At 35.0% G+C, this 25,042-nt stretch overlaps 1 protein-coding gene across 19 annotated transcripts in view; it reads left to right on the top strand.

Annotated features, from left to right (window-relative positions):
* Positions 1 to 25,042, top strand: part of Dennd1b (DENN domain containing 1B) — a 226,966-nt gene that overhangs the window by 186,345 nt on the left and 15,579 nt on the right. For all 19 annotated transcript variants that reach the window (XM_087193853.1, XM_087193844.1, XM_087193842.1 and 16 more), the window contains 2 exons: positions 3,266 to 3,322; positions 4,260 to 4,367. In XM_087193853.1, the coding sequence (XP_087049979.1) occupies positions 3,266 to 3,322; positions 4,260 to 4,367 (165 nt within the window). The remainder of the gene's footprint in view (positions 1 to 3,265; positions 3,323 to 4,259; positions 4,368 to 25,042) is intronic.

The raw sequence follows: 25,042 nt of genomic DNA, 5'->3' as shown, positions 1-25,042 counted from the left end.
CAGTAGGTTATATATAATCTGTTTTTATAAAAATATCTAGGCCAGTCCTTGTGATTTTATGAGAATTTATCTTCAGATATTTTTAGCAAATAAGTTGATGTGATTGAGTTATAAAATATTTTAATAAATATTTAGAACTTTTGTTTTTCCCTTGACTTAAAATGATGATATACATGCAGTCACTCTTTTTTGTTCAACAATTCTATTTCAAAGATACCTTTTATAGTAGAGAAGATAATCTACAGAGTTAATTCAAAAACACAGTACCAACATTATGAATTATTAGAAGCTTTATCATCAAGCAAAATTAAGAAATAATTATTTTGCCTTAAAAACATCAGCCTCTGATGTTTGTTTGATTTTCCCATGACTTTGCTAAAAAATCTCTCTAAATAGCTAGCTATCTCTAGCTAGCTATCTTTAGTAGAGCTATCTCTAATAGGTACAGACTTTGGAGAGATATTTTTTCAAAATGAAATAGCACACAGGTACCAAATGAAAAACTCAACTAATGTTGAGCCTTATTTCTCATACACACAAAAATTAAGTTTCTAAAAAAGTCTTAGCAGTCAGTCGGCCCTCATTTTATTCCTGGAGCAAGGACTTGAATTTTTGCAAGCTTAGACAAATGTTGTTATGCAAAATCTGTGTTTTTCCTCTTAATTTTACTCATATGTTTCAAAAAAGTACAATACATAAAGCAAGCTTATTTAAAGCCTCATTCATTATTTATAATTTTTAACCCTGTAAGAAGAATGTTCCATTTTGAAACCTTCTCTGCAAGGCAGTAAAATCTTTCCAAATTAAAAATTTTGCCTTTTGGAGGATTATTCCTTAATTTTATTTCAGACAAATGAAGATCTTAACTCCTTATATCATTTCTCTTGTGATTGCATCAGACTTGAATCAAGAGGTTGCAGGAAGGAAACTTAAGTCATTTTGTGACCTTCATAATTTTACCTAAAACTTATGTTCCACACTGCTCATGTTCAAAATCTGTAAGCTGAAATTCCCTTTTTGACCACAAATTGCAATGAACAAAACTTCCCATTTCTGTTATGTGTGTATAACAGACTTTATTTACCTTCATTTTTTGTAAATGGTAAATTTTTCAAAAGTGAAGGCCATGTGCTTATCTCTATTTCATTTATTTAACAAATTGAGTATCTGTCATGAAGTAGGCCTTTTGCTCATATCAGAGTTAGAGTATTTGTAAGGTAAGAGAGACTCTATCCCAGCATTTATATTTATATCTTCATTGTTTTGCTGTATGCTTTGCACATACCTCAGAAGTACTAAATATGTATTTGTTGAAGTGAATCATAATCTTGTTCTGTACGTACAGCATTTCTTGATACTTATTTCTATGCTTAGAAATTGTTTTCTATGCTTTATATGCTTATGTTTTTACATGCTTACCAGGGCCATAAAGAAAAGCAGAGGTGATAAACATTCGCTCATAAATCTAAGAATCACAGCAAAGCGAAATGCACATTTGATTTGCCTAAGATATTTTCCTAGTCATCTTTTTGTTAGGCCCTTGGTCAAAGCCACTTACTTGATGGATCTCTATGGAGAATATTTGTCATATATTGTGATATATTTCAGCTTGGTAAAATGAAAAGAATGGAAAGAACCTGTACTCCATCTTCCAGGTAATATGAAAAAGATCCAAGAAGGAGATAGGCCAGTAGGCATTTAAATTAATTATCACACACAGCAGAACCACGGACAAGCCAATGCTAGATTCAGCTTTATTCACTAAGGAACATCTGAAAACACTGGTTGATTGAATGCATGAGAGGATATTTGAGTAAACCAGAATATGCTCCAAATGTGAGCAAACCATGTGTGGGTACAAATTTTAGGAGGAAGCAGAAGCATTTTTCTTGGTAATTGTGGATTTTTTACCTAATGGAAATTAGAGATTAATATAAGACTTATTTTTTCAGTGGCTTTTCATTTAAAATAATGAATGTGAGTGCTTTATTTATAAAATTCTGAAAAACCATAGGCTAGAATTTGGTGTTGTTTGTTTACATTATCTTTTAATAAGTGTAATATTTTAGTTTTGCTTCAGTTGTAATAAAGAAATAATTTTTTTATTCAGTTCAAGACATTCCTTGAGCAGCTTCTATATATAGTACTACTGGGTACTACAGATATTAGTGAGAGAGAAATAAAGGACCTGTGAAAGTCACATGTTTACTCTTCTCGGAGCATCTTGGTAAAGTGGGTGGCTTAGTCTGAGCAAGGCTTGTAGAGTCTGCCGTCATCTGCCGTTTCTGGGTCTGTAGAGTGGAGCTCATAATGCCTTTTTTTTGATCAGGCTGAAATTCAGTAGATATGTTTTTTAAAAGTTCTTTCCTCCTTCCTCTTTAAGAAGGGAAGAAGTTGGACTTTATAATTGAATAGACTTAGCTTTGAATCTAAGCCATATAGATTTACTCCCTGAGCCACATTGCTTATTTGTAAAATATGGTAATAATAGTACTCATCTCAGAGTAGTCCTGATGACTAAAAGAGATAATGCGTGCTAAGCATCCAGCACAGTTTTATGTTTAGGAAACACAAAATAAACATGAATTCCCTTTTCTACTCTGGCCACTGTGAGTGGAAATTTCAAGTGGCACAAAGTCTGAGGCCTTTATGAAGCCCCAGTTTTCTTAAGTTGTACTTCATAGGATGCACAGCAGGGTTTGAGCCACTCAGACGCTGGTGCCAAATTCCAGCGAAATATGAGGATAGCATTTAAATTGTTAAATTACTTTTACTTTTTCCCAGAAAATCTATTTACAAAATAGCCATATTAAGATAGTTTTGCTAATAAAAATCTGTGTGTGCCTATAAATAAATAATAAATAAATTTGTATAGTTGCCCAGATTTCTTCAAATTGAAATATTTGCCCAAATTGAAATATTTGGCGCTATGATGTGATTTCTCTTTGCCCCTAATTTGTTATAATTTCAAGACTGAACATTAGCAATCTGTTTGATTCCCCTTTGTGTTCTTTATACTTTAGGAATCAAAATATGCTAAATATTAGCCTTAGTATATTTATATATAAACAGAGGCTAATCATGTTTTTAACCAATTTATCTAGATATAATAAAAGGTAAATGGATGATATTCCTGAAAAGTTTTGATAATCTTCTTTGCTAAATAATATGAATAGCAGTTTTCATTGAATATAGTTTTGTGTACCTATTTTATAAATGGTAACAGAACCATTCTAAACCAGACACATTTATTATTGTTTTCCAGGCAAAAAATCATGCAAAGCTGGGATTAAAGGAAGTGAAGAGTAAGCTAAAACATAAGGTATATCATATTCTTTTTATTCTACCTGGATTCTTATATTAATTTGAAGCTTATTCTTTATAGACCACATGACATTTATTTTTTAGTGACTTTTGAAATATGCTTACCCCTTTGTTCAAGAATGTATTTTCCATAACAAGCCCTCTGGCAACTATCTGCATTCTATATGCATCCCCTGAATAATCTCTTTATTGTTTGCATATTTTAACAAAGAACTGTAGAAATCTTTAAAGATACTTTAACAAGATGTATGTTTTCATAAAGTTGATTGCCCTGATATCACAATTGAAGCTCTTGCTTCAAGCTGAAAATTTTTTTATAAAGATATCTTTGGCATAGAATTAATCTAGTAATGCCATCATTTTTTTGTTTGTTTATTTTTGGGTTTTTTTGGTACTGGGGATCGAACTCGGGTTCTTGTGCTTGTACAGCAGGCGGCGAAACCACTGAGCTAAATCTCCGGTCCCATCATTTGGTTTTATAGGCTCTTTCCAACAAATTGAAGAATTTTGTTAACGTACAAAATATTTTATATGAGGATTTATATTTGGATCTATGACTATTATAAGTATATGAATATTTATGTGTACATATGTCTGTTTGGTTTGATTACCTTTGCAGATTTTATTGCAGATGTTATGTTTTGAATTTTACCTTTGAAGAAAAGATGCTACATACAGCTTCCAGTGATACTAATGGAGAATACATTATCTTAGAACAAATTTTATTTAAATTAACCAAAATAACCAAGATTATTTTGGAAATTATTGACTCATAGTTTAGAAAAATGCAGTTTCTCCCTAAATCTATTCTTAAACTTATAATATCTAAAGTTCTATTTTGTTACTTACATGTATATCAGATGCTATTAATCAAATAACTTTAGGAATAGCAGGAATATTGTAAAATAATCATTTGTATATTTTTTCATGTATAGGAAAATGAGGAAGATTGTGGGCCCTGTTCTGGTGCAGTACAACATACACCGGTTTACACATTACACAGTGAAAGGGGAGAGAACCTAGAAAAGCATAAACTTGCCCAGGTAAAGATGTTTATCCTTTCTGTCTCCTCATTCTGCAGTTATATAATTTAACTGAATTCTTTAGGAACAATTTGGATCCATTACTTATATCTTATGGTAAAAACCCCCCAGCTGTATTGGTCAAGGAGACGAGTAGGTGGACTCTGGCCAGTGATCCACACCATATGTCCAGATACAACAGCCTCTGCCTATAGGTTAAGCTTCCCAAATCTGAAAATTCAAAACCCAAAACTTTCTGAGTGTCAACATGATGCCACAAGTGGAAAATTGTACACTTAACTTTGTGTGTCTGATTGCATTCAAAATACACACTATAGTATGTATAAAAATGTCAAGTAAAATTACCTTCAGACTATGTGTATAAGGTGTGTATAAAACATGAATGAATTTTATGTTTAGACTTGAGTCCCCTCCTCTCTCTCTCCATATATATCTGTCTATATAGATATAGATATATCTTCTAAAGATATAAATATGAATATTTAAGATTGATCGATCTATCTGTCTGTCTATCTATCATCTATCTATCTATCTTCTAAAAATCCAAACTCTGAAACATTTCTGTTCTCAAGTTTTTCAGATAAGGAGTATTCAGCCTTTATTTTATCATGGAGCTTATAATCCACTAAGGAAGACAGACAATTAAATATGTAGTTGTCATAGAATATGAATAGTTTGGTGATAAGTACGAAACCATAGATTTAACTCGAAAAATAAAATGAAATTCATACATGGACATTTGATCATTGAAACAGTCTATAGACGTTAGATAACCAGCTACCATGCAACTTACAATGGGGGTTATACCCTCATAAATCCATTGCAAACTTTTTCAGCTGAAAATATCATAATTGCAAATACATTTAGTACACCTAACTCACTTAAGGACATAGCTTAGCAGCGCAGTATACTGTAGAGTTATTGACCCCGCGATTGCATGACTGGGAGCTGCGGCTCACCCCCTCTACCCAGTAGCAAGAGAGGTTTTCACCAAGAAAATTTGTGTAGACCAAATCACATTGTGAGTGCTCTTAGAAAATGGACTTTAACCACTTAACAGTTTACCCTGAGTGTCACTCAGGGAGTGCGTTTTTGTACTGACTATACTGAGCCTCACTCGGGCAGGTGTCATTTCAACCAGTCCAATTCTTGTATTGAATAAATTTGATAAAATTTTTATTTTCATATTTCCTGTTATATTATAAAAACGAAAAATATGCAATTTTTGGTCATCTTGTATTTAAATAATTGGACTGGTAAGTGGTTAAAAATAATTCTTGAATGGATATAGAGATGAAAAAATTATAAAACTGGGAGTGGTGTTAAAACTTACTTATTACTAAGAGGTTTACAGGTGAGAAAACTGATAGCCGGAATGGTTGCATCTCTTGCCTCGTGTCGTGGTCAGTGCCAGAGTGGAGCACAACTCCACCCTTAATGCTTAGCTTTCTGAGATAGCCAGCTACTGCAGGGTGTCAGTGTCCATGAAGTGTTTCAGCGCGTCTTCCTCTTGTTCTCCTTTGTGGTGATATGACAGTTGGCCTGAGACCAGGTAGTTTATAAAGAACATAAATCTATGGAATCAGGGAAGTCCAAGGTAAAGGCATTGCATTTGGAAAAAACCTTCATGCTGTATCATCACATGGCGGGCGGGGGCAAGACAACAAGAGGGAGTGGACTGGCCCTTTCATAATTTGGCAGTACCACTCATCAGGTGGGGCCCTTGAGGTCTAGCCAGTCCTGAAGGTCCGTAGTTACACCGTCTGTCCCATTGTTAACACTAAGGTTTGGAGGGGACACATCCTTCAACTAGCAGTCTTGAGTATGGGAAAGAGCCAATAAAGCTGTACTAAAACTCTAGGCCTTTGTAAGAAAACCCACTCATCTGATAGTTCAGTACCTACTATGTGAGAAGCACCTTCTAGTTAGCAGTTATACAGAAGGAAAACAAAATTTCTCCACCCTCACGGAACTACTTTTGTAATTACATTCTCTGATTTTTCCATTTATTAAACTGATATTTCCATAGGTTAGAATTGCTTAATCATAGCATATTGTTAGTGAATGCTGATTATATGACCTAAAATAACCCCTTTGATGGAGTAATTATTCTACACATGTAGAAAGCTTTGCTGCCACTGGCATTAACTGGAGAACATTTATTAACTTGTAAACTAATGATAGATTTGCTGTTGATTTTGCTAGTTTATCTCTTGTCATCAGTTTGATGAATTCTCTGTTTTCAAGCCTTAATATCTTCAAAATTTTGTAAACTGTTTACTGATTTAATAATGGAGTATGATCTATTTGCCATGGTGAACAGATTTTTACATGAAAAAATGAGATTTTATGTACCTATTTGATGCTTTCAGATAAAAACAAAACATTCGACAAAAATTGAAATTATTTCCTTAAATGTCAGTTTTGAGTTAAGAGAACTATTTTCAGCTCCTCATATTGTGTAATTTCTAAATATTCCTTTCCTTTAATACGACATAAAATTTCTATTATAGTTTAGTTATAAAATAAATTACTGATTTCTGGTTTTGTTTTCTGTTATTCCTGGAGACAGCCTTTATTGTATACAGTTAGGGAGCACAGCGTGTTTTGATATATTTGATAAAATACTTTTTACACGTGGGCAAGTTAGCACGCCCATCACCTTCAAAGTCCCTTGTGTCAGTGGTAAGATCACCCAATGCTGCTCTCTCAGCAAATTTCCAACATATCATCAGCTGTGATCCTCACACAGTGCATCCATACTGAAAAAATTGTATTAAGTTGCAGAAAAATTGCAAGATAAAAAGTCATAGTCGTTGCATACTTATACTGAATCCTCAGGTCTGTTATTTATTGTAGTAGCATTATTTGCATTTATTAGCATTTTACGATTTTTCAAGTGAACATGACACCAATGATGATTATAACAAAAGTTAAGAGAAATAACGTTCTTTTAAGAATTTTAATGTGATTTACCTACTCAGTATAAAGGAAAACTTGTTGAACTAACATTTAGAATTATAATGCAGATGTTGGTAATGTCTTCATAAAAACTTTTTTATATGATAAGTATCTCATTTTCAGGAAATGTGTATACTCAGTGTATATACCAGTATATATAATGTTCATATGTGTACTGATGTGTATATGTTTTAACAGCTACATATTTTAAGAGTTCCTATCTCTAATCACTTGTGACCTAATATTTAATATAGTTCAATTCTTCCTTGTATCTTTTCTATAATTGAAATTTGATTCATTCTTTAGTTTCAAATTCATAAATATACTTATGAAAGAGTTACATTTTTGCCTCTCTGGCAATTCTTTTCTTGCTACTTTCCAACCTTAGCTTTTTTCCCCAAGGCTCCCTGAAACCAATACTAATTTTACTTCTTTGAATTGGTTGGTTTGTGCTCTGAAAGGGTACCCTATTTATGGACCATGGCTTACTTTATAAAAATAGGATATGATACATTCAAATTAAATTTGTTACTTTATCCTTAATTTGAATTATGTAATTTCATAGTGTTTGTAAACTCACACAAATGAAATAAGACAATGTCAGGACATTTATTATAAGGATTCAAGTATTCTTAGGCCAACTAAGTGCAGGAATATATTCATTCCTCTGGTAGGACTGAAACTCAATGGAAAATGTGTCAGGGCAGAATGTCACCTTTCTCTCCCATGTGTCCTTTTATTCTTTCTTCTTCCTTCTCGCTCCCCACTCTTTCCACCTCCCTCTTCACTATCTGGTCTGCTCTGTCTCTTTGTCCATTGTGCATTCTGTAGATTAGCTGTTTTGCTTGTCTGCTCCTAGCATACATCTTACAGGTGTCGGTTGAAGCAGGCGTTAGAAACGGACAGAAATTCCAGAATCCAATTTATTGTGGAAGAATGTAATCAGCTTACTTGGGCCAGGCATTAGTCCTTGTTTCAATAAACTCTGAGCCAGAGAGGTAGGGATCCTGTTTCTAAGGACACTGGGAGGAAAAGAGGGGAAAGTGATTCTATCTCATAAGATGTCTACTATTTTTAATGGCTTTATAATATGGTTTGCCAAATAGTTGTCTCAGAAATGAAAGAGATAAAGAAAATCTGTATTTTTAAGTTCCTAGAGGTTAGATCTTTGTACCACAAATCTAAACCTTGGTAAATTTCATGTCAGCCTACCCTACTGGGTTGCCATTGCCTTAGTTCTCACAAGAGAGTTGAGCCACTTCTACAACAACCAAAAAAAGGCTACCCGTGGAAGTAAACTTAGAATATCCTATTTGCATGTTTCACAAGGAAATCTGGAAAGATCACTCATAGTTTACTGCCTTTCCTTTGTAGCCTCATTGCAGTAGCCTAATTGGTTTTCTTGGAGATAATACAATCCTATTCATTTAATCAAAATATGAACCAATATGTTATTGAAGAGACAGAAAAAAATGCTAGAGCCATGAACACATTGTTTAATGATTTCTAAATCTGAGTTCTATTACCCCTTACTCTCCACTCATAATAATACAATTCCAGAATATTAAGATTTTCAACTAAATATGTAAGTTTTTCTAGGAAAAGTTAGATGTGGCTAAAGGCAGAATCTAGAGATGACATGTACTTCAGAGACACTTACATTTACTTAGTCACTTATATTACACCTTTCCCCAAGATAATTTAACATTTACAAGGAATCATAGGATAAAACCTCAAAATATAAATAAAATATATTTGAGTAGATAAGACTTAAGGCAGAGAGAAAGTTAAGCTTAATAAGAAGCTCTTAATAGTCATTTTCTTGTTCAGTAGCAAAAAATGAGGGGAAAGCACAGCTACGTTGATTTATAAGGCACAATTTGGTTTTTAAAGTTACTCGGGAATTGCACAGTCACTCTAGGAAACAGGGAGGACATTGCAGATCCACAGATAGACTCATTGTCCCAAGAGTTTGTATTGTGGTGGAGGTACCCACTAGGGCAGCGGTGGTGAACCCATGGCATATGTGCCACAGCGGGCATGCAGAGCCCGCTCTGGTGCCACGCAAGCCAAGAGTATGAGTTGTTTTTTCTGAACTAATACCTCAGTGTTCAGTTTTAATTGCAGTGTCGGCACTTTGCAATAAATAGTGGGCTTGGGGTTGCAGGTGTGGCACGCGGTCTCTAAAAGGATCACCATTATTATACTAGAGGCAAGGACTTGTTTTAGGAGCCAGAAACTTGCTTTTTAAAAATTGGCCTCTTCTGTGCAGTTTCTATTATTTGCAATCTCAGGTTTATTAATACCTGATTCAAAGACAGCTTAGTTTCTAGGCCATGTCTTTGTTCTCTGATGAGAGTTCAAAAACAAAGACATCTACAAGTGTAAATAAATTTAAAATATAATTATTCCTTCCTCTGCATGGCTCATTGAACTGGAAGAGTAGCATCACTTTGTGTTATAACTCAGTTATTCATCGAAAGGGTGCAGAAATTCTCTGGGTCCCTTCTTGTGTTTGATTCTTCAACCAAATTCTTTTCAAAGATTTGCCACGTGGTGAGTTTGGTGAATTTAATAAACCAAACCAAGCAGGAACCTTTGGGAGGTGGTGATCCAGATCATTCCCATGTTCTGTTTTCCATGTTCTGTTTTCCAAACCTCAGTTTCATAGAACTGAAATCATATAAGAGGGCATTAATAGAGCTTTGTAAAGCACAGGGAAGATGGACTATTTACAACAGTGAGGCTGTGTGTGTCTGTCTCTGTTGTATGATTCAGTTAAAACTCCTAGCAATCCAATGTCTCCATGTTCAGATTTATGAACAGGGACAGGGAGATTCACATATGTCCCCAGAGTCCTACAGGTGATAAATAGCACACTAGGAATTCAAAAGCAGACTGTTGTATTCTAGAACTTAGATACTTACCCACTACTTGTGGTGGCTTTGTGTTTTGTGATGCACTGTGGAAGAGGATCAGTTAGAGGTTAGGACATGGAGTTAAGAGCCAGATGGAACTTGACTTTGGGAAGGTGCATACTAACATTTGACAGTCATACAAATAAAACATCCCACAGCTTTACTTTCTACAATGCTAATATCAATACACATTATTTTCCTAGGATGCCCTGGGTGTTATAGAAAATGTATATATAAAATACTGTATTTTTGCATAACAGATATTTAATAATTGGTAGCTGTTACTTATATGTATATGTATATCTTGAACACCAGGTTTTTTGTAGCAGTGGCACCCTCTCATTTTCTTAGTTACCGTCCAGAATCACTGGTAATTATCTAGTCACCAAAGTAGCAAGAACTCCTAAAATTACCCTTCTCCATTTTAAATAGGGGTGACTGGCTGCAGATCCTCATGTATGATTTTAAAAGCAATATGTAGCTTTTTGTACTGAAAAGACTTTATAATTTTGTAAGACCCTTGTATGTTATTTTATTATTAAGTAATGAATATGGATTTATATCATTCATAGTCTATTTGATTATCTACTTCAGAAATGAATCTTGCTGGCTGTGATGGTGTAGACCTGTAATCCCAGGTACTCAGGAGGCTGAGGCAGGAAGTTCTCATGTCTGAGACCAGCCTGGATAACTTAGTGAGACTCTGTCTAAAAATAAAAACAGGCTGGGGATGTAGGTCAGTGGTAGAGTATCCCTGGGTTGGACCTCCAGTACTAGAGGAAGAGGAAGGAAAAGAAAGAAAAAAGTAAAGAGAAAAAAGGAGGAGGAAGGGTCTCAGCTGTCCAAAGAACATTGTATTTCCAGTTTCTAGTAAGACTTATCAGTGAAAGACTTTATTTTCATCTGTTTTTCAAAAGATAATTTTGATAAGATAATTTGAATTCCAAGAATGTATTGTGAAGTAAAAAAATTGTAATCTGGTTGCTAAATAAAAAAGAACAAGGATCTAAATATGCCTTGTTTTAGGGTCGTGTTCCATTACTCGTATTTAGAATAGATTGTGGATCTACAGTCCACCCCCAGTAAACAGTAATTTGTGGGCCAGTCTGCTAATTAGTATGGTTATTTTCTGTTTTGTTGATGAGGCTTAAATAAATGTCTGGGGTACAGCCATGAAGATCTCCCAATTAGGCTTCACATTTGTAAAACCCAACCCTTTCCCTTTTGTGTGAAAATGACAGTTCCAGCAGCAGCCCCAGCCTAACAGGACTCCAGGGAAAGGGTTCTCCTCTGGCTTTGTTGAAAACAGGGCCAGTTGGGTCCAGAGAGAATCCTGCCACTGGTCACGGTGCAGAACACTTTTAATCCTACATGCCACCTTCTTTCATCAGTTTTATTTTAAGACAGAATGCTGAAGTCTTAACAATATTTAGACCATTGGTTTTCAACTGAGATTATGTTTAAAAATTTATTAGACTTTTCTAAGAATAAAAATTCCTTTAAATAATATGCAGTATTTATATAGATCTAACATATTGTTCCATTTTAACAGTATGAGCCATTCTTAGCTGAGTCTAGCAATTATAGCATGTATGTATTTGTGTGTCGGCAACACACACACACACACACACACACCAGTGCACGAGCAGGGGAGCTTAGCTGCACTACAAGGCAACACTAACAGATGGATGGCCCTAAGCAAGGCAGAATCACTGCACTGAAACCCAGTGAAAGTGGAGGATTGAAGCTTTTTGTTGTTAAGCCCTATTAAAACCCTGGCACACATATCGCTTTTAACTATTTCATGTCCGGAGCAAACAGCAATCTACTTAGGTTTTCTACATATTCAACTCATTAGATAAAAGCAGCATGAGAAAATATGAATGTAAGACTATTTGTTTGTAATGTGATATAATGCAATGCGTCTGTTGATAAATACACTTGGAATAGAGTCAATATTTTAACTCACATACAGTTTCTACAAATAGAAATATGGTTAATAGTCATAATTTCTACAAATAGAGTGACTATCAAACTAGTAGATATCTATGTTTAATATATAGTCACATAAGACTTTGAGATATGAGGTTATATTTTGAATACACAAATAAGGGAGATGTTTTCATCATAAAATGTAATCTATGTGATTTTCCATTTGTATTTATTATCCAACATGCTATTCTCACTTGAAAAAAAGAAACCTTGCTGTCTTTTTGAGTCTGTGTATTAAGTGGCTTATAAGTCATTCTGATGGATCTGAGGAATATTTCATAATGGTTATAAGTTCATTTTAGATTTGATAAATAGTATACTTTGATCTTTATAAAATGTGCTCTGATGATGTACTTCTTTTATTCTGCAAAAATTTGTAAGGCATTTCAAAGCCGTATTTTGGTTGAATAGGAACTTAAATCTCAATGTATTAACATCATTTAAAAATTATGAACAGTCAGATAAATGTATCTTACAAATAGTGATATAACTTAAAATGTTGCAAATGAAATTAAGTTTCTGAAAAGCTTATAGAAAAAAACTTAAAGGAATTAGTTCAAGGAAAAACTTAAGGAATTTAGATTCTCTTAAATCACTTAGTTCCTACTAAAGATAAGATATTCATAGCTAGCAGGGTTTAGTTCATGGTAATGTTTTTGACAAACTTACCTGCATAGGAATTTATGAATTCTGGGAATCAAATAAATATAATAAAAGACAGAGTTTGCTTAGATGACAAATCTCATAAAGTGCTCCTCTTATTTGGATCTTTGGATAAATGCAATCCATTATCTAACTTTGCTTTACTCATTAACAAAGAAATAGATTAGCCATGGATTACAGAGGGAAATAACTTCTGACCAAGAAGAAAGTGATTGTAAATTACAGAGCAAGAAAGACTGTTCAGGGTGGGCATTTCTGTGTGTGGCAGGTAAATAATTGGAAAGAATATTTAATGTATAAAATAAGTTTTGCCAGATAATACAAATAAGTTTAACCAAATCATTATAAGCACCCCCACCCAATTTTATATTTTTAGCATTTTGTTTATATTGGCTCAATATTTAAAATGCTGTTAATATTCAACTAAAATGCTGAGTTAAAGTAGTAAGGGAATCTTAGAAAGCTTCAAATGATAACACTTTTCTGAAATAGTGAACTCGGTGCGTTAACAGGTGACGGTAAAAAGGACTCCGGAGTGGAAGCACATTGTAGCAGTTGCTATCCAAAGCCACTTATAAGCCACTTCTTCACCTTGTGGGTACACTCTGAAAAATATTTGTACCATATTGTTAATTAGAAATCAAATTATATTTTCGATTATTTCTCCGTTGAAATAATATTAATTTCCAGCATGTCATACTTGCATGTAAAGCTGTTTAAAAAAAAAACAACTGTTTTGGATTACAAGAGTGCCCTCTAGTGGAAATCACGTAGTGCTTTCCTTAAGAGAGAGGCTAGTTAAATTTATGGCACCTTTCAGAATTGTTTCTTAGAAACACAATAGAGTACACATTGAGACATTTATGTTGTTATGAAATTGTTCAGGAACATTATTCAATCAAACAATTCAAAACTAACGTTTTTAGTAACTGGCTGGGGCTTCATTTTTAAGTGTTTATCTCTGTTGAATAATACTTAGCATATTCAAAAGATATAATGAAAGATAATTTTATTTAAACATGGTCCATATGTTTTGAAATAATTTTAAATTGACATATAGCTTTTAATATTATAATTTTACTCTTCAAATGTATTGCCACTGTTATTTTTTACAAAATTTTGAAACAAATACCAATGGTAAACAATTTTTGTATTTAGTAAATCTAATGAATATCACCATTCTAGACCTTATATGGAGTCATATGACTAATATTTTTCCTCCTTGTTTTCTTTCATGTTTATCTTAAGGGTTTTTTTCCTAATATCTTTTTAATTTGCAAGGGTTATGATTAAATTAACAACAGTTCTTTATTCGAAAGTATTTTTTTGTTGACAAATTGTTATTTTCTCTCAGGCATCTCAGGATAAAGAAATGACAATTTTCCTCTGGTTTTGTGTATAGAACTGCTTTTAAGGTTTCTCAGAGATCAGTGTTAGTGCTGATGAAAGGAAAAGGCAGTCTTCTCTTTGTAGAGGTTACTCCTGTTGCCTGTTAGTGTCCCCCAAGAGAGAAATTGCTGGAAATGTCAGTAGTTATATAACTACAGGAGAATAATAGAATCTTCTTATAATTTGAGCTAGATTTGTATCTACTACACATTGTTATATTCCCTAATATATAACATGAAACAGTGTAATAATACATAAACATCTTAAATTAGTCTGTGCCCCCCATGCTGGTTTTAAAATAGGGATCCTATGTTTGCAGCTTCTTCTGAAAGTTCTTCATGTCTTTCCTAACATTAGGATATAACATTGGTAGCTTCACAGAAATGTGTTCCCTATGTGCCCTTGTCAGTGTTTTTGACATTTGTAATAAATTCTGAGACCAAAATATAATTTTAATTTTTGTTAAGACTTTTGCTACATTCGATTTTAATTTTTTTCTCTACTTATATGTGTGATTCCACACATATACATAACATTTGTACTTACTAAGTATTGATGTAGTAAATTTGAGAAGTAAAATGCAGCTGTAATTATTTTTGTAATTTTTTAAATTCTTAATTTTTGAAAACATAATTTATTGAAATGATTTGAAGTTATATGGCTCTCTTATGCTGAATTTCAAATTATTTATCTCAGCTAGAGAAATCACCTTTACACTAGTTAATGAAAGGAATCAAGTTTTATGTATCATTGAGAGTACAAGGACTTGTCGTGTAATAAGAAACCTTTTGAAAATGTTGAAATATTGAAACTGTCAAAAAAAGTTAAATTGCAATAAATTACCACTTATCAAGGGGTTACTAACTTATTTTGCTTGGAGAATATCATTTAACAATCTTACAAAACTTCTAGTGTATACTGACCAATAATCTCCCAATCCCGAAAAGTTACTGTAAGGTCATTGGTAAAATTTGCATTCTCAGATATTAAAGATCAGAAAAAATAATTAAACATTGTATTTTAATAACTGTAGATAATATAATCAATTGGCAAATGAACAGTCCTTCAAAATTGGCTTAAAAATATTAAGTTTGCAACTATGGTGTGTATAAACCATGGGTGAATAAGGACACTGGTGAGCACATGGACATTTTTCTGCCTATGAACATATTTCAGTGAGAGACAGTCTTTAGAGTGCGTAGTGGACTGTTGGCATCGGATGGGATTTTAGGTAGTCTTTGATCAACAGTAGAGAAATGAACACTAACGTATTTTATTTCTAGGATGATCTTGATACAGTATTTGGCTAAATTAAACTTCCTAATTGGGAACTAACTTTCCTAATCTGCTAAGTAAAAGGACTCAATAATTGGGGTCACTTCTGGCTTCCAATATTCTACCACTAATACCCTCACATGAACATTTCTTTAGTTGAATACTCGAATGGTTCACAACTTAATATTAATTAAAACAAGCTTCCATTAATTAATTAGAGGCGCAACGTGGTCAGAAGGGACACACCGTCATGGAGAGTCCGTGTAATTCATTTCAGCAGTGTGAATATCTAGTGTGTGTTACTGTAGTTTACAGCTTCCAGGGCCATATGTCTCCTCTGAACCTCTATGTGCTACATCTGCTGAGTTACAGTTCAAGATCACTTACCTCTTCTTAACTTCCTACGGGCCATCATTTACAAATTCAGGAAGACTTTCCCTCATTAACCTTCATACCTGCTCTCTTTTTGTGCATGTTAATCATCACTCTCATCATTGAATAGAAAGACTCCAGGTGGAAGTATAAAGATTCTTGTAGTATCAAGGATTGGTAGCAGAATGCCAGCTGTACCATGTGAAGGATTTGTGAACTTGACCAATTTTCTTAACTTCTGCAAGCCTCAACCTTCAGATCTATAAAACGGTGATAATTATGTCCACTTCTGCAGAATAATTGTAGAGATCAAAGTTAGTAGAGTAACACAATTTGTCCTTCCAGCATTCACGAGAAGTTTCATAAATATTAGGTAATATTTTTATTCTATCAACTACAATAGCTACTCACTGTAGGAAAATAAATAAATGCCTACTATGTGTTAGAAGAAGAAAGAGTTAGATTGGTTGATATTTGGATGCTTTGTTCTGTATTTTCTTGCTTGTGTTTTTTGTTTCATTGTTCTTGTTCTCTTTTCTCTTTGTGTAATTTCTATGGACTTGTTTTGAAATCAACTGATACTTTCTTTAGTCTGCTGATGGGCCCATCTAAACAACCTCTTTAATAAATATTGTTTCTTTTTCTTTTTCTTTTAGTTCTATCTTTTCTACTTGGCTTTTTAAAAATAGAGTCTTTCTGCTGTCATCCATTTTATTCCTGCATTTTGTCTAGCTTTTTATTCTTAATTTTTCATGTTTCATAATTCTTAGTAGAGTGTTGGACCCCATGTGTAGAAAGAGTTAAATGGAGTTTACACCCAGAAATGGCCTTTCATTTGTCATACTTTTATTAGTTAAGAGGTTGAGTCAATTCAGAGTTGAATCAGTTTTGGATTTTGTTGTTGGTATCATTACCTGTGAGTGCTTAGGTTAGAATATACCTTGTGGAGGGACTGGATTTTGTTCAGTGTTCTGCTTCACCCCAGGCTATCACCAGTCCCTGCTGACCCGAGCCATGTGGGGCAGCAGGGGTGGGGGATTCTTTTCCCTTGATTTTCACCTTCTCCAGCGATGAATCTGCTACTAGTTACCTGGTCCTGGCCTCATGGCTCTTGGTGCTCTTATGTAGCTTCAGTCTCAGTGAGGCCATGTCCGCCCACTTCCTCAGGGGTGCTCTTCCCTGGCAGACCTCCTCCTTCCCCATAGCAAACAAACTTCACTATAGCTGTGACTGGGCCTGGGTGAACAAGCATTACCTGGCCCTCCCCATGGAGTAGAATTCTGCTTGGGATCAGTGGAGGATCCTGTGCCTAAGAGTTTCTCATTCCTCCCTCTGGTGGAAAGAGATTTTGCCTCTGTGCTCCCCACATCAGTCTTGGGAGTGAGCTTGCCAGCAGTGTAAGACTTTTGTTTCATGTAAATGAAGCTCTAGAAGTAAGGCTTCTTGCCTGACCCTACGAGGCAGCCAGATCCGAATCACTCTTCCTCATGAGCACTAGGTGGTGGGATTGCCTGATTTAGCATGGATGGATGGATGGATGGAATTTATATGTGATAAAGAGCCCGGATGTGCAGGCTCCTCTTGTCTTTGAGACTTGGAACCATTCCAAATTAACAAGTTAATCCATGTGTGGCCTTTAAGATTTTATTAAATTTTTAGCAGACTGATCTTACCTGCTTACATGGGAGCTATCTCTTTCCTTGTGGTTTGCCAAAGGTAAAATTAATCCCATTTCTTATCTTCCCTTGGAGGGATTTGTTGTATAGGAAATTCAGTTGACTTCGTTACATTGCCACCCAGCTTTCTGATATCCTCAAGAAGAATTATGGCTTTTTTCTTTTTAGATTATTCAGCCTTTTCTCATCGTGGAAATGGCAGTGACATTCTCTTGCAGCTTTCTGCATTCTGAATGGTAATAGAATTAGAAGCAAAAGAAATTTTCAAATAAGAGTCTTTCCTTGGTCTTAAGGATGTGGTAAGATAGGAGTGAACTTTAGATGAAACACTACTTTTACAAGGGAGCATGCATCAGGTGAGACTTGGATGGTAGAGAATGAAGTGAATAAAACTGATAAAGAATATGAAGTCACTGTGGACTAGGAGAGTGGGAAAAGGGTTCTTGGATGCATCAGGACCCCTTGAAAAATCTTACCTACTGACTTAGCCTTGCGCGGTTCTCACCCACTCAGAAACATAATTTGATGCTTTTATAAAATCTTGTTTCCTTTATCTAATAATAACAGGTCATCATCAGTTGAATTCATCAGATGCCACCAAACAGATCTTGCTGATCCTTCCAGTTTTCTCCTTTACATCAACAGGAACATCTTTCTGTATTCCAGGCAGAATGTGTTAATCTCGTGTCCCTTTGCCCTGCTATCTCGCCTACCTGGAACATCAGTACTCTCATCATTCTCTAACTACCACCTGCTTTGAAAATGACATTCCAGCTTGCCACTTTCAGAAAGTCTTTCTCAGTTTAGTTCTCAGACACTGAGTTCTTTAGGATCCCTCCAGAGTTTCTTTTTTGTTGTTTTTGTTCTTTTATTGGTACATTTTAGGTATACAATTCGTTTACATTTGTCATTGGGTGTTTGTACCTGTACATGATGTATCTTGGTTCTTATTTTTTTCCCCATTACCTGTGCACCCTTCACCCCCTCCACCCTTCCCTATTTACATAGATTTCATTTCCATTTTTTTCTTTTCTCATAGTTTTTCCTTTCCCTCTTTTCCTTTCCCCTTCCCCTCCCTTCACTCCTTTGTCTTTGGACCTTTTTTTCTATTTCACATTATCAATTATTCATTTTAATCATTTTAACCCTTGTTTACACTATCAGTTTCTCACACTAGAGAAACTATTCAGTATTTACACGTGTGTCCTGTTTATTTCACTTAAGAGTATGGCCTCGATATTCATCCATTTAGCTATAAATGACTCTAGTTTTTCATTCTTTATGGCTGAGTAGTACTCCATTTTATATAAAAAACACATTTTCTCTATGCAGTTTCCAGTTGATGGGCACTTGGGCTGCTTCAAAGCTTTAGCTATTACAAACTGTGCCACTATAACCATGGGTGTACATATATCACTGTGGTATGATTCTTTTAATTCTTTTGGGAAGATACCCAGCAGGGGAATACCTGGGTTAAATGGGACCTCTAGCCCTAGTTTTTTGAGGTATCTCCATACTGATTTCCACAGTAGTTGCACCAGTCTGCACTCCCACCAACAATGGAGAAGGGTTCCTTTCTTCCCACAACCCCGCCAGCATTTGTTATTGGTTGATTTCTTGCTAGCAGCCATTCTTTCTGGGGTGAGGTGGAATCTCAATGTTGTTTTCATCTGCATCTCTCGAATGATGAGTGATGTTGAACATTTTTTCATATATTTGCTGCTTTTACTTCTTTGTCTGAGAAATGTGTGTTATTTCAGATGCCCATTTTTCAATTGGGTCTTTGAATTTGGGGGTCTGATTTTTTTCAATTCTTTATGTATTCTAGATAGTAGTCCTTTGTCTGAGGTACAGCTGCTAAAAATTTTTTCCCATATTGTAGGTTGTCTGTTAGCTCTGTTGGTGGTTTCTTTTGCAGTGCAGAAGCTTTTTAATAAGATGAGATCCCAGTTGTTGATTCTTTCTGCTAGTTCCCGTGCTGCTGAGGTTTTGTTCATGAAGTCTTTTCCTATGCCAATGTCTTCCAGAGTTCTACCTAACTTATCTTCCAGCAAATTTAGTGTTTCTGTCTTAATATTTATATCTTTAATCCACTTCGATCTTAGTTTAGTGCATGGTGATGGGTATGGGTCTAGTTTTAATCTTCGGCAGGTTGAAATCCAGTTTTTCCAACACCATTTATTAAATAGGCTATCTTTCCTCCAATGATGGTGGTTGGCTCCTTTGTCAAAGATGAGGTGGCTGAGTATGTCTGGAGTTGTTTCTGCATCTTCTAATCTTATTCCACTGATCCTCAGGTCTGTTCGTTTGCCAGTACCATGCTGATTTTATCACAGTAGCTTTGTAGTGTAGTTTCAAGTTGGGGATTGTGATACCCCCAGCCATGTCTCTGGTGCTTAGAATTGCTTTAGCTATTCTAGGTCTCTTATGGTTCCAAATGAATTTTTGGATTGTTTTCTCTAGTTCTGTGAAGTATATTGTTGGAATTTCAATTGGCATTGCATTGAATCTATATAGTAGTTTTGGAAGAATGACCATTTTCACTATATTGTTTCTTCCTACCCAGGAGCAAGGGATGTCTTTCCATTTTCTTGTATCCTCTTCAATCTCTTTTTTTCAGAGTGCTGTAGTTTTCAGTGTAGAGGTCTTTTGCTTCCTTTGTTAGATTGATTCCTAGATATTTCATTTTTTTTGTATGCTACTGTAAAAGGAATTGTTTCCCGAATTTCTCTCTCAGTGAGTCTGTTATTTGTGTTCAAGAAGGCTATTGTTTTTTGAGTGTTGACCTTGTATCCAGCTACTCTACTGAACCTGTCAATTAAGTCTAGAAGTCTTCTGGTGGAGTTTTTTGGATCTTCTATGTAAAGTATCATATCATCAGCAAATAATGACAGTTTAACTTCTTCTTTTCCTATCTTTATTCCTTTTCTTTCTCATTTCTAATTGCTCTGGCTAATGTTTCCAGAACTATATTGAACAGGAGTGGTGATAGTAAGCATCCTTGTCTTGTCCTGATTTTAGTGTGAAAGTTTTCAGTTTTTGACCATTTAGTATGATGTTGGCTGTTGGTTTTTCATAGATAGCCTTAATCAGGGTAAGATAAAGACCTTCTGTTCCAATTTTCTGTAGGGTTCTTATCATGAATGGGTGCTGGATTTTGTCGAATGCTTTTTCTGCATCTATTGAGATGATCATATGGTTTTGTCCTTGACTCTGTTAATATGGTGTATTACATTTATTGATTTACGAATGTTGAACCATCCTTGCATCCCCAGGATAAATCTGACTTGGTCAGGGTGTATGATCTTCTTGATGACCCTCTGTATTCTGTTTGCCAGTATCTTGTTGAGTTTTGCATCTATGTTCATTAGGGAGATTGGCCTGTAGTTCTCTTTTTCGATTGTGTCTTTTCCTGGTTTTGGAATCAAAGTAACACTTGCTTCCAGGAATGAATTTGGAAGTATTGCTTCCCTTTCAATTTCCTTGATGAGTTTAAAGAGTAATGGTGTTAGCTCTTCTTTAAATGTCTTGTGAAATTCAGCATTGAAGCCATCTGGACCTGGGCTTTTCTTTGTTGGTAAATATTTTATTACATTTTCAATTTCACTTATTGTAACTGGGGTGTTTAGAATTTCTATATCTTCTTCATTTAACTTTGGCAGTTCGTACGTATCTAGGAATCTGCCCATTTCTTCTGTGTTTTCCATTTTATTGGAGTAGAGGTTCTCGAAGTAGGTATTGATGATCCTCTGGATTTCTGTTGGATCTGTTGTGACTTCACCTTTTTCATTCTTAATTGCATGTATTTGTGCCTTTTCTTTCCTTTTTTTGATAAGGTTGGCTAGAAGTTTATCAATTTTATTTATTCTTTCAAAAAACCAACTCTTTGATTCATTGATTTTTTTGTATTGTTCTCTTAGTCTCCATTGCATTGATTTCTGCCCTGATCTTTATAATTTCCTCTCTTGTACGAGCTTTGGATTCATTATGCTCTTCTTTTTCTAGGAGCTTGAGGTTCTGCATTAGGTTATTTATCTGAGTTTTCTCTGTTTTCCTAATATGGGCATTCACTGCTATGAATTTCCTGCGTAGAACTGATTTCATTGTGTCCCATAGATTCCTGTATGTTGTACTGGCATTTTCATTTACTTGTAGAAACTGTTTAATTTCTTCTTTAATTATTTCTGTGACTCATTGGTTGTTCAAGAGGGTGTTATTCAGTTTCCATGTGTTTGTTGGGGTTTTGCGGTTTCTTATGTTATTGATCTCCAATTTTATTGCAGTATGGTCTGATAATATACAGGGGATAACTTCAGTTCTTTTACATTTACTTAGACATGTCCTACGAGCTAGCATGTGGTCTATTGTGCAGCCGAAAAGAATGTGTATTCCGATTTTGTGGGGTGGAACACTGTAAACATCTATTAAGTCCATTTGTTCAATAGCTTGGTTCAGTTCTAGAATTTCCTGTTAACTTTTTGTCTAGATGATCTGTCTATTTGTGATAGTGGGGTATTGAGGTCCCCCACTACAATTGTGTTAGTGTTTATTTGGTTTTTCATGTCTATTAATATTTGTTTTGTATAGTTGGGGGCATTCGTATTTGGTGCATATATATTTAGGATTGTCATCTCTTCCTCTTGGATTGTTCCCTTCACAAGGATGTAGTGACCATCTTTGTCTCTCTTAATTAGTTTTAGTTTGAAATCTACTTTGTCTGCAAATAAGATTGCTACCCCTGCTTTCTTCTGGGTTCCTATGGTGTGGAGAACTGTTTTTCATCCTTTTACTTTCAGTCTATGAGTTTCTTTTTGAGTTAGGTGTGTTTCTTGTATACAGCATATTGTTGCATTTTCCTTTTTAATCCATTCTGCCAGTCTATATTTCTTTTGATTGGTGAATTGAGGCCATTAACATTGATGGTTATAATTGACAGATACTGATTTGTCCTTGTCATGATGTTTTACTTTTGTTGGCTCTTTTATTTCCTATTTTTTCTCCCTTTCCCTTTAGTGTCTTACCTTGCCTGGTGGCTTCCCTCTGTTGGCCCTCTTGGAGTTATGACCTTAATTGTTTTTTTCTAGGATATTGTTTAGAATTGCTTGTAGTGCTGGTTTGGTGTTCATGAAATTTCTCAGGTGTTCTTTGTCGTGGAAGTATCTAATATCCCCATTGATTTTGAAAGATAATTTTGCAGGATACAACAGTCTAGGTTGGAAGTTACTTTCTTTTAGGGCTTGAAATACTTCACTCCAGGCTCTCCTTGATTTGAGGGTTTGTGTTGAGAAGTGTGCTGTGATTCTGATGGGCCTTCCTTTGTAGGTGATTTGTTTCTTTTCTCTAACTGCTTGTAGGATTTTGTTTTTCTGTTGGGTTTCTGGGATCTTGACTATTATATGTCTAGATGTAGATTTTTTTTGATCATGGCTAGTTGGAGTTCTGTATGCCTCACTTATCTGTATGTCCAGTTCTCTACCTCTGTCTGGGAAGTTTTCGACTATTACTTCTGTGAACAGTTTTTTTATGTCTGTTGTGCTTTCTCCTGTTTTTTCAAGGACTACTATGAGTCTTATGTTATTCTTCTTTGCATCGTCTAGCAGTTAGTGGATTGATTTCTCATGGTCCCTTACTATTATTGTTTAAGACATCTCTATTTTCATGGCTGCCAGGGTGCGAGCTAATTCGGCATGTTCCACGCGACTGGCGAGCTCGGTAGTAGGACGTCTGCAGACCTCCCTCCAGAGTTTCTTATCTAACATAGTTACCATAAGAAGAGCTGTGTTGGTACAGTCAGGACACTGGGTGGGCATCCTGGCTCTGTGGCTTCCTCATTACCGAATCTTGCCCAAGTCACTTTATTTTGTTAAGCTTTGGGTTCCCTAATATGTAAAATAGGAAAAATGCTCACCAAAATTTGTGATAACACATGCTTTTAAAATTTTTTCTATTTTTTTTCTTTTGGTACTGGGGATCAAACTGAGGACCTTGCGCTTGTGAGGCAGGCACGGTGCCACCAAGCTAAATCCCCAGCCCAACATAGCTTTTAAATGAAGTAAAAAGTATACTTGTATAAACATTAAACACACTGAAGCAAATTAATCATGAATAAGTCACTTAACTACTTCAGTTACTACTGGTACCTATAAAAATTAAAATACATGTGTTTTTAAAGTTTTTTTCAGATGATAAACTGCTGTGCATATTTAAGGTGTTGTCATTTCAACTCCATGTTTTTAAAATTTATTCTTAAACCATTTCATGCAGATATTTTTGCCTTAGTCTGCAAGATGCATAAGCTCAGGGTTTGGCTGCAGACTTTGGGTAAGCAAAGCAGCCCTTCTGCACCTTGGCTGCCTCAACTCTTAAATGGAAGCAGCAGCAAAGATTGTACCTATTTTTGAAAACATCAATGTATTACAAGCACCTCAATTTTATCAACTCCTGGGGTTTAGGGGGTTTATGTATTTATTATCCTTCCTAACCCCCTCTTAAGAGTTTAAATTTACCCTTCATTCTGCCTCATTAGTATTTGTCTGCCATCTAGTGAGCCAGACTGTAACTGCGGGATTGATAGGCTCTGTGGGGGAATGATTTTTACTGTTTCTACAGCCTGAAGCACTTTCGGGAAACCATTGTAGGTAAAACAGATTTACTTCTTGAGGTCTCCTCATGTGCTAGTCCTTCTGCCATGTGATTTTCTGTTAATGTTTTCTTGTGGTTTTTATTTCATTTAAAATGCTTTTCCTTCTTGGCTTCACTTTATTTCATTTATTCACTTTATTTATTTCATTCACTGTCTAGCTGTAGGGTCAGCTTCTCTAGTAGAATCTTCCTCAATAATTTTCATTCCATACTGATGTTTCATTTTCATTAATTTATTATTTTCCCACCTGCCTAGCAAGCAACCTTTGTCATATGAGTATTTACTTTGTGAGTTTCCAAATATACTAGATGTGTACTTTACATTCTCATGGGAGAGAGTTTTACTTTACAGTTAATGCCTAATCAGAACCTAGTAAGAGACTGAAGATATATGGCATCCAGTTGTTTATCTCACTTTGAATCTTTTGTATGAAAATGATATAAAACCCAACTTATTTCACTTTTATGAAGTGTTTCCTGCTATTATTTTGTGTAGTACTGGCTCCACAGAAAGTTACTGGCTGCACAACCTCTGTGTAACTGCTGAACTGACTTCTGTTAATGGTGCTGCACCAGGTGTGCGTACCTCGTAAGTTTCTGTACCTCCTGACTTGATCCCAGAATTTGCCATTGTTTATAATATGTAATTACATTTCTGTATTGTTAACATCACTGTTTTGCTGACTGATCCTACTTTTCCATTATTAGGAATGTTTTCGTTTGACATTATGATTAGTTTTATATAATTATTCAGTATTCTGAATCATTTGCACAAGTTCTCATCTAT

This window comes from Heterocephalus glaber, unplaced genomic scaffold (assembly GCF_053883595.1).
Source record: "Heterocephalus glaber isolate CG9 unplaced genomic scaffold, H.glaber_assembly_v1.0 deba00001600, whole genome shotgun sequence".
NCBI classification, from domain to species: domain Eukaryota; kingdom Metazoa; phylum Chordata; class Mammalia; order Rodentia; family Bathyergidae; genus Heterocephalus; species Heterocephalus glaber.
The sequence above is the reverse complement of the archived record's forward strand: the minus strand, read 5'-3'. Positions and strand labels throughout refer to the sequence as shown.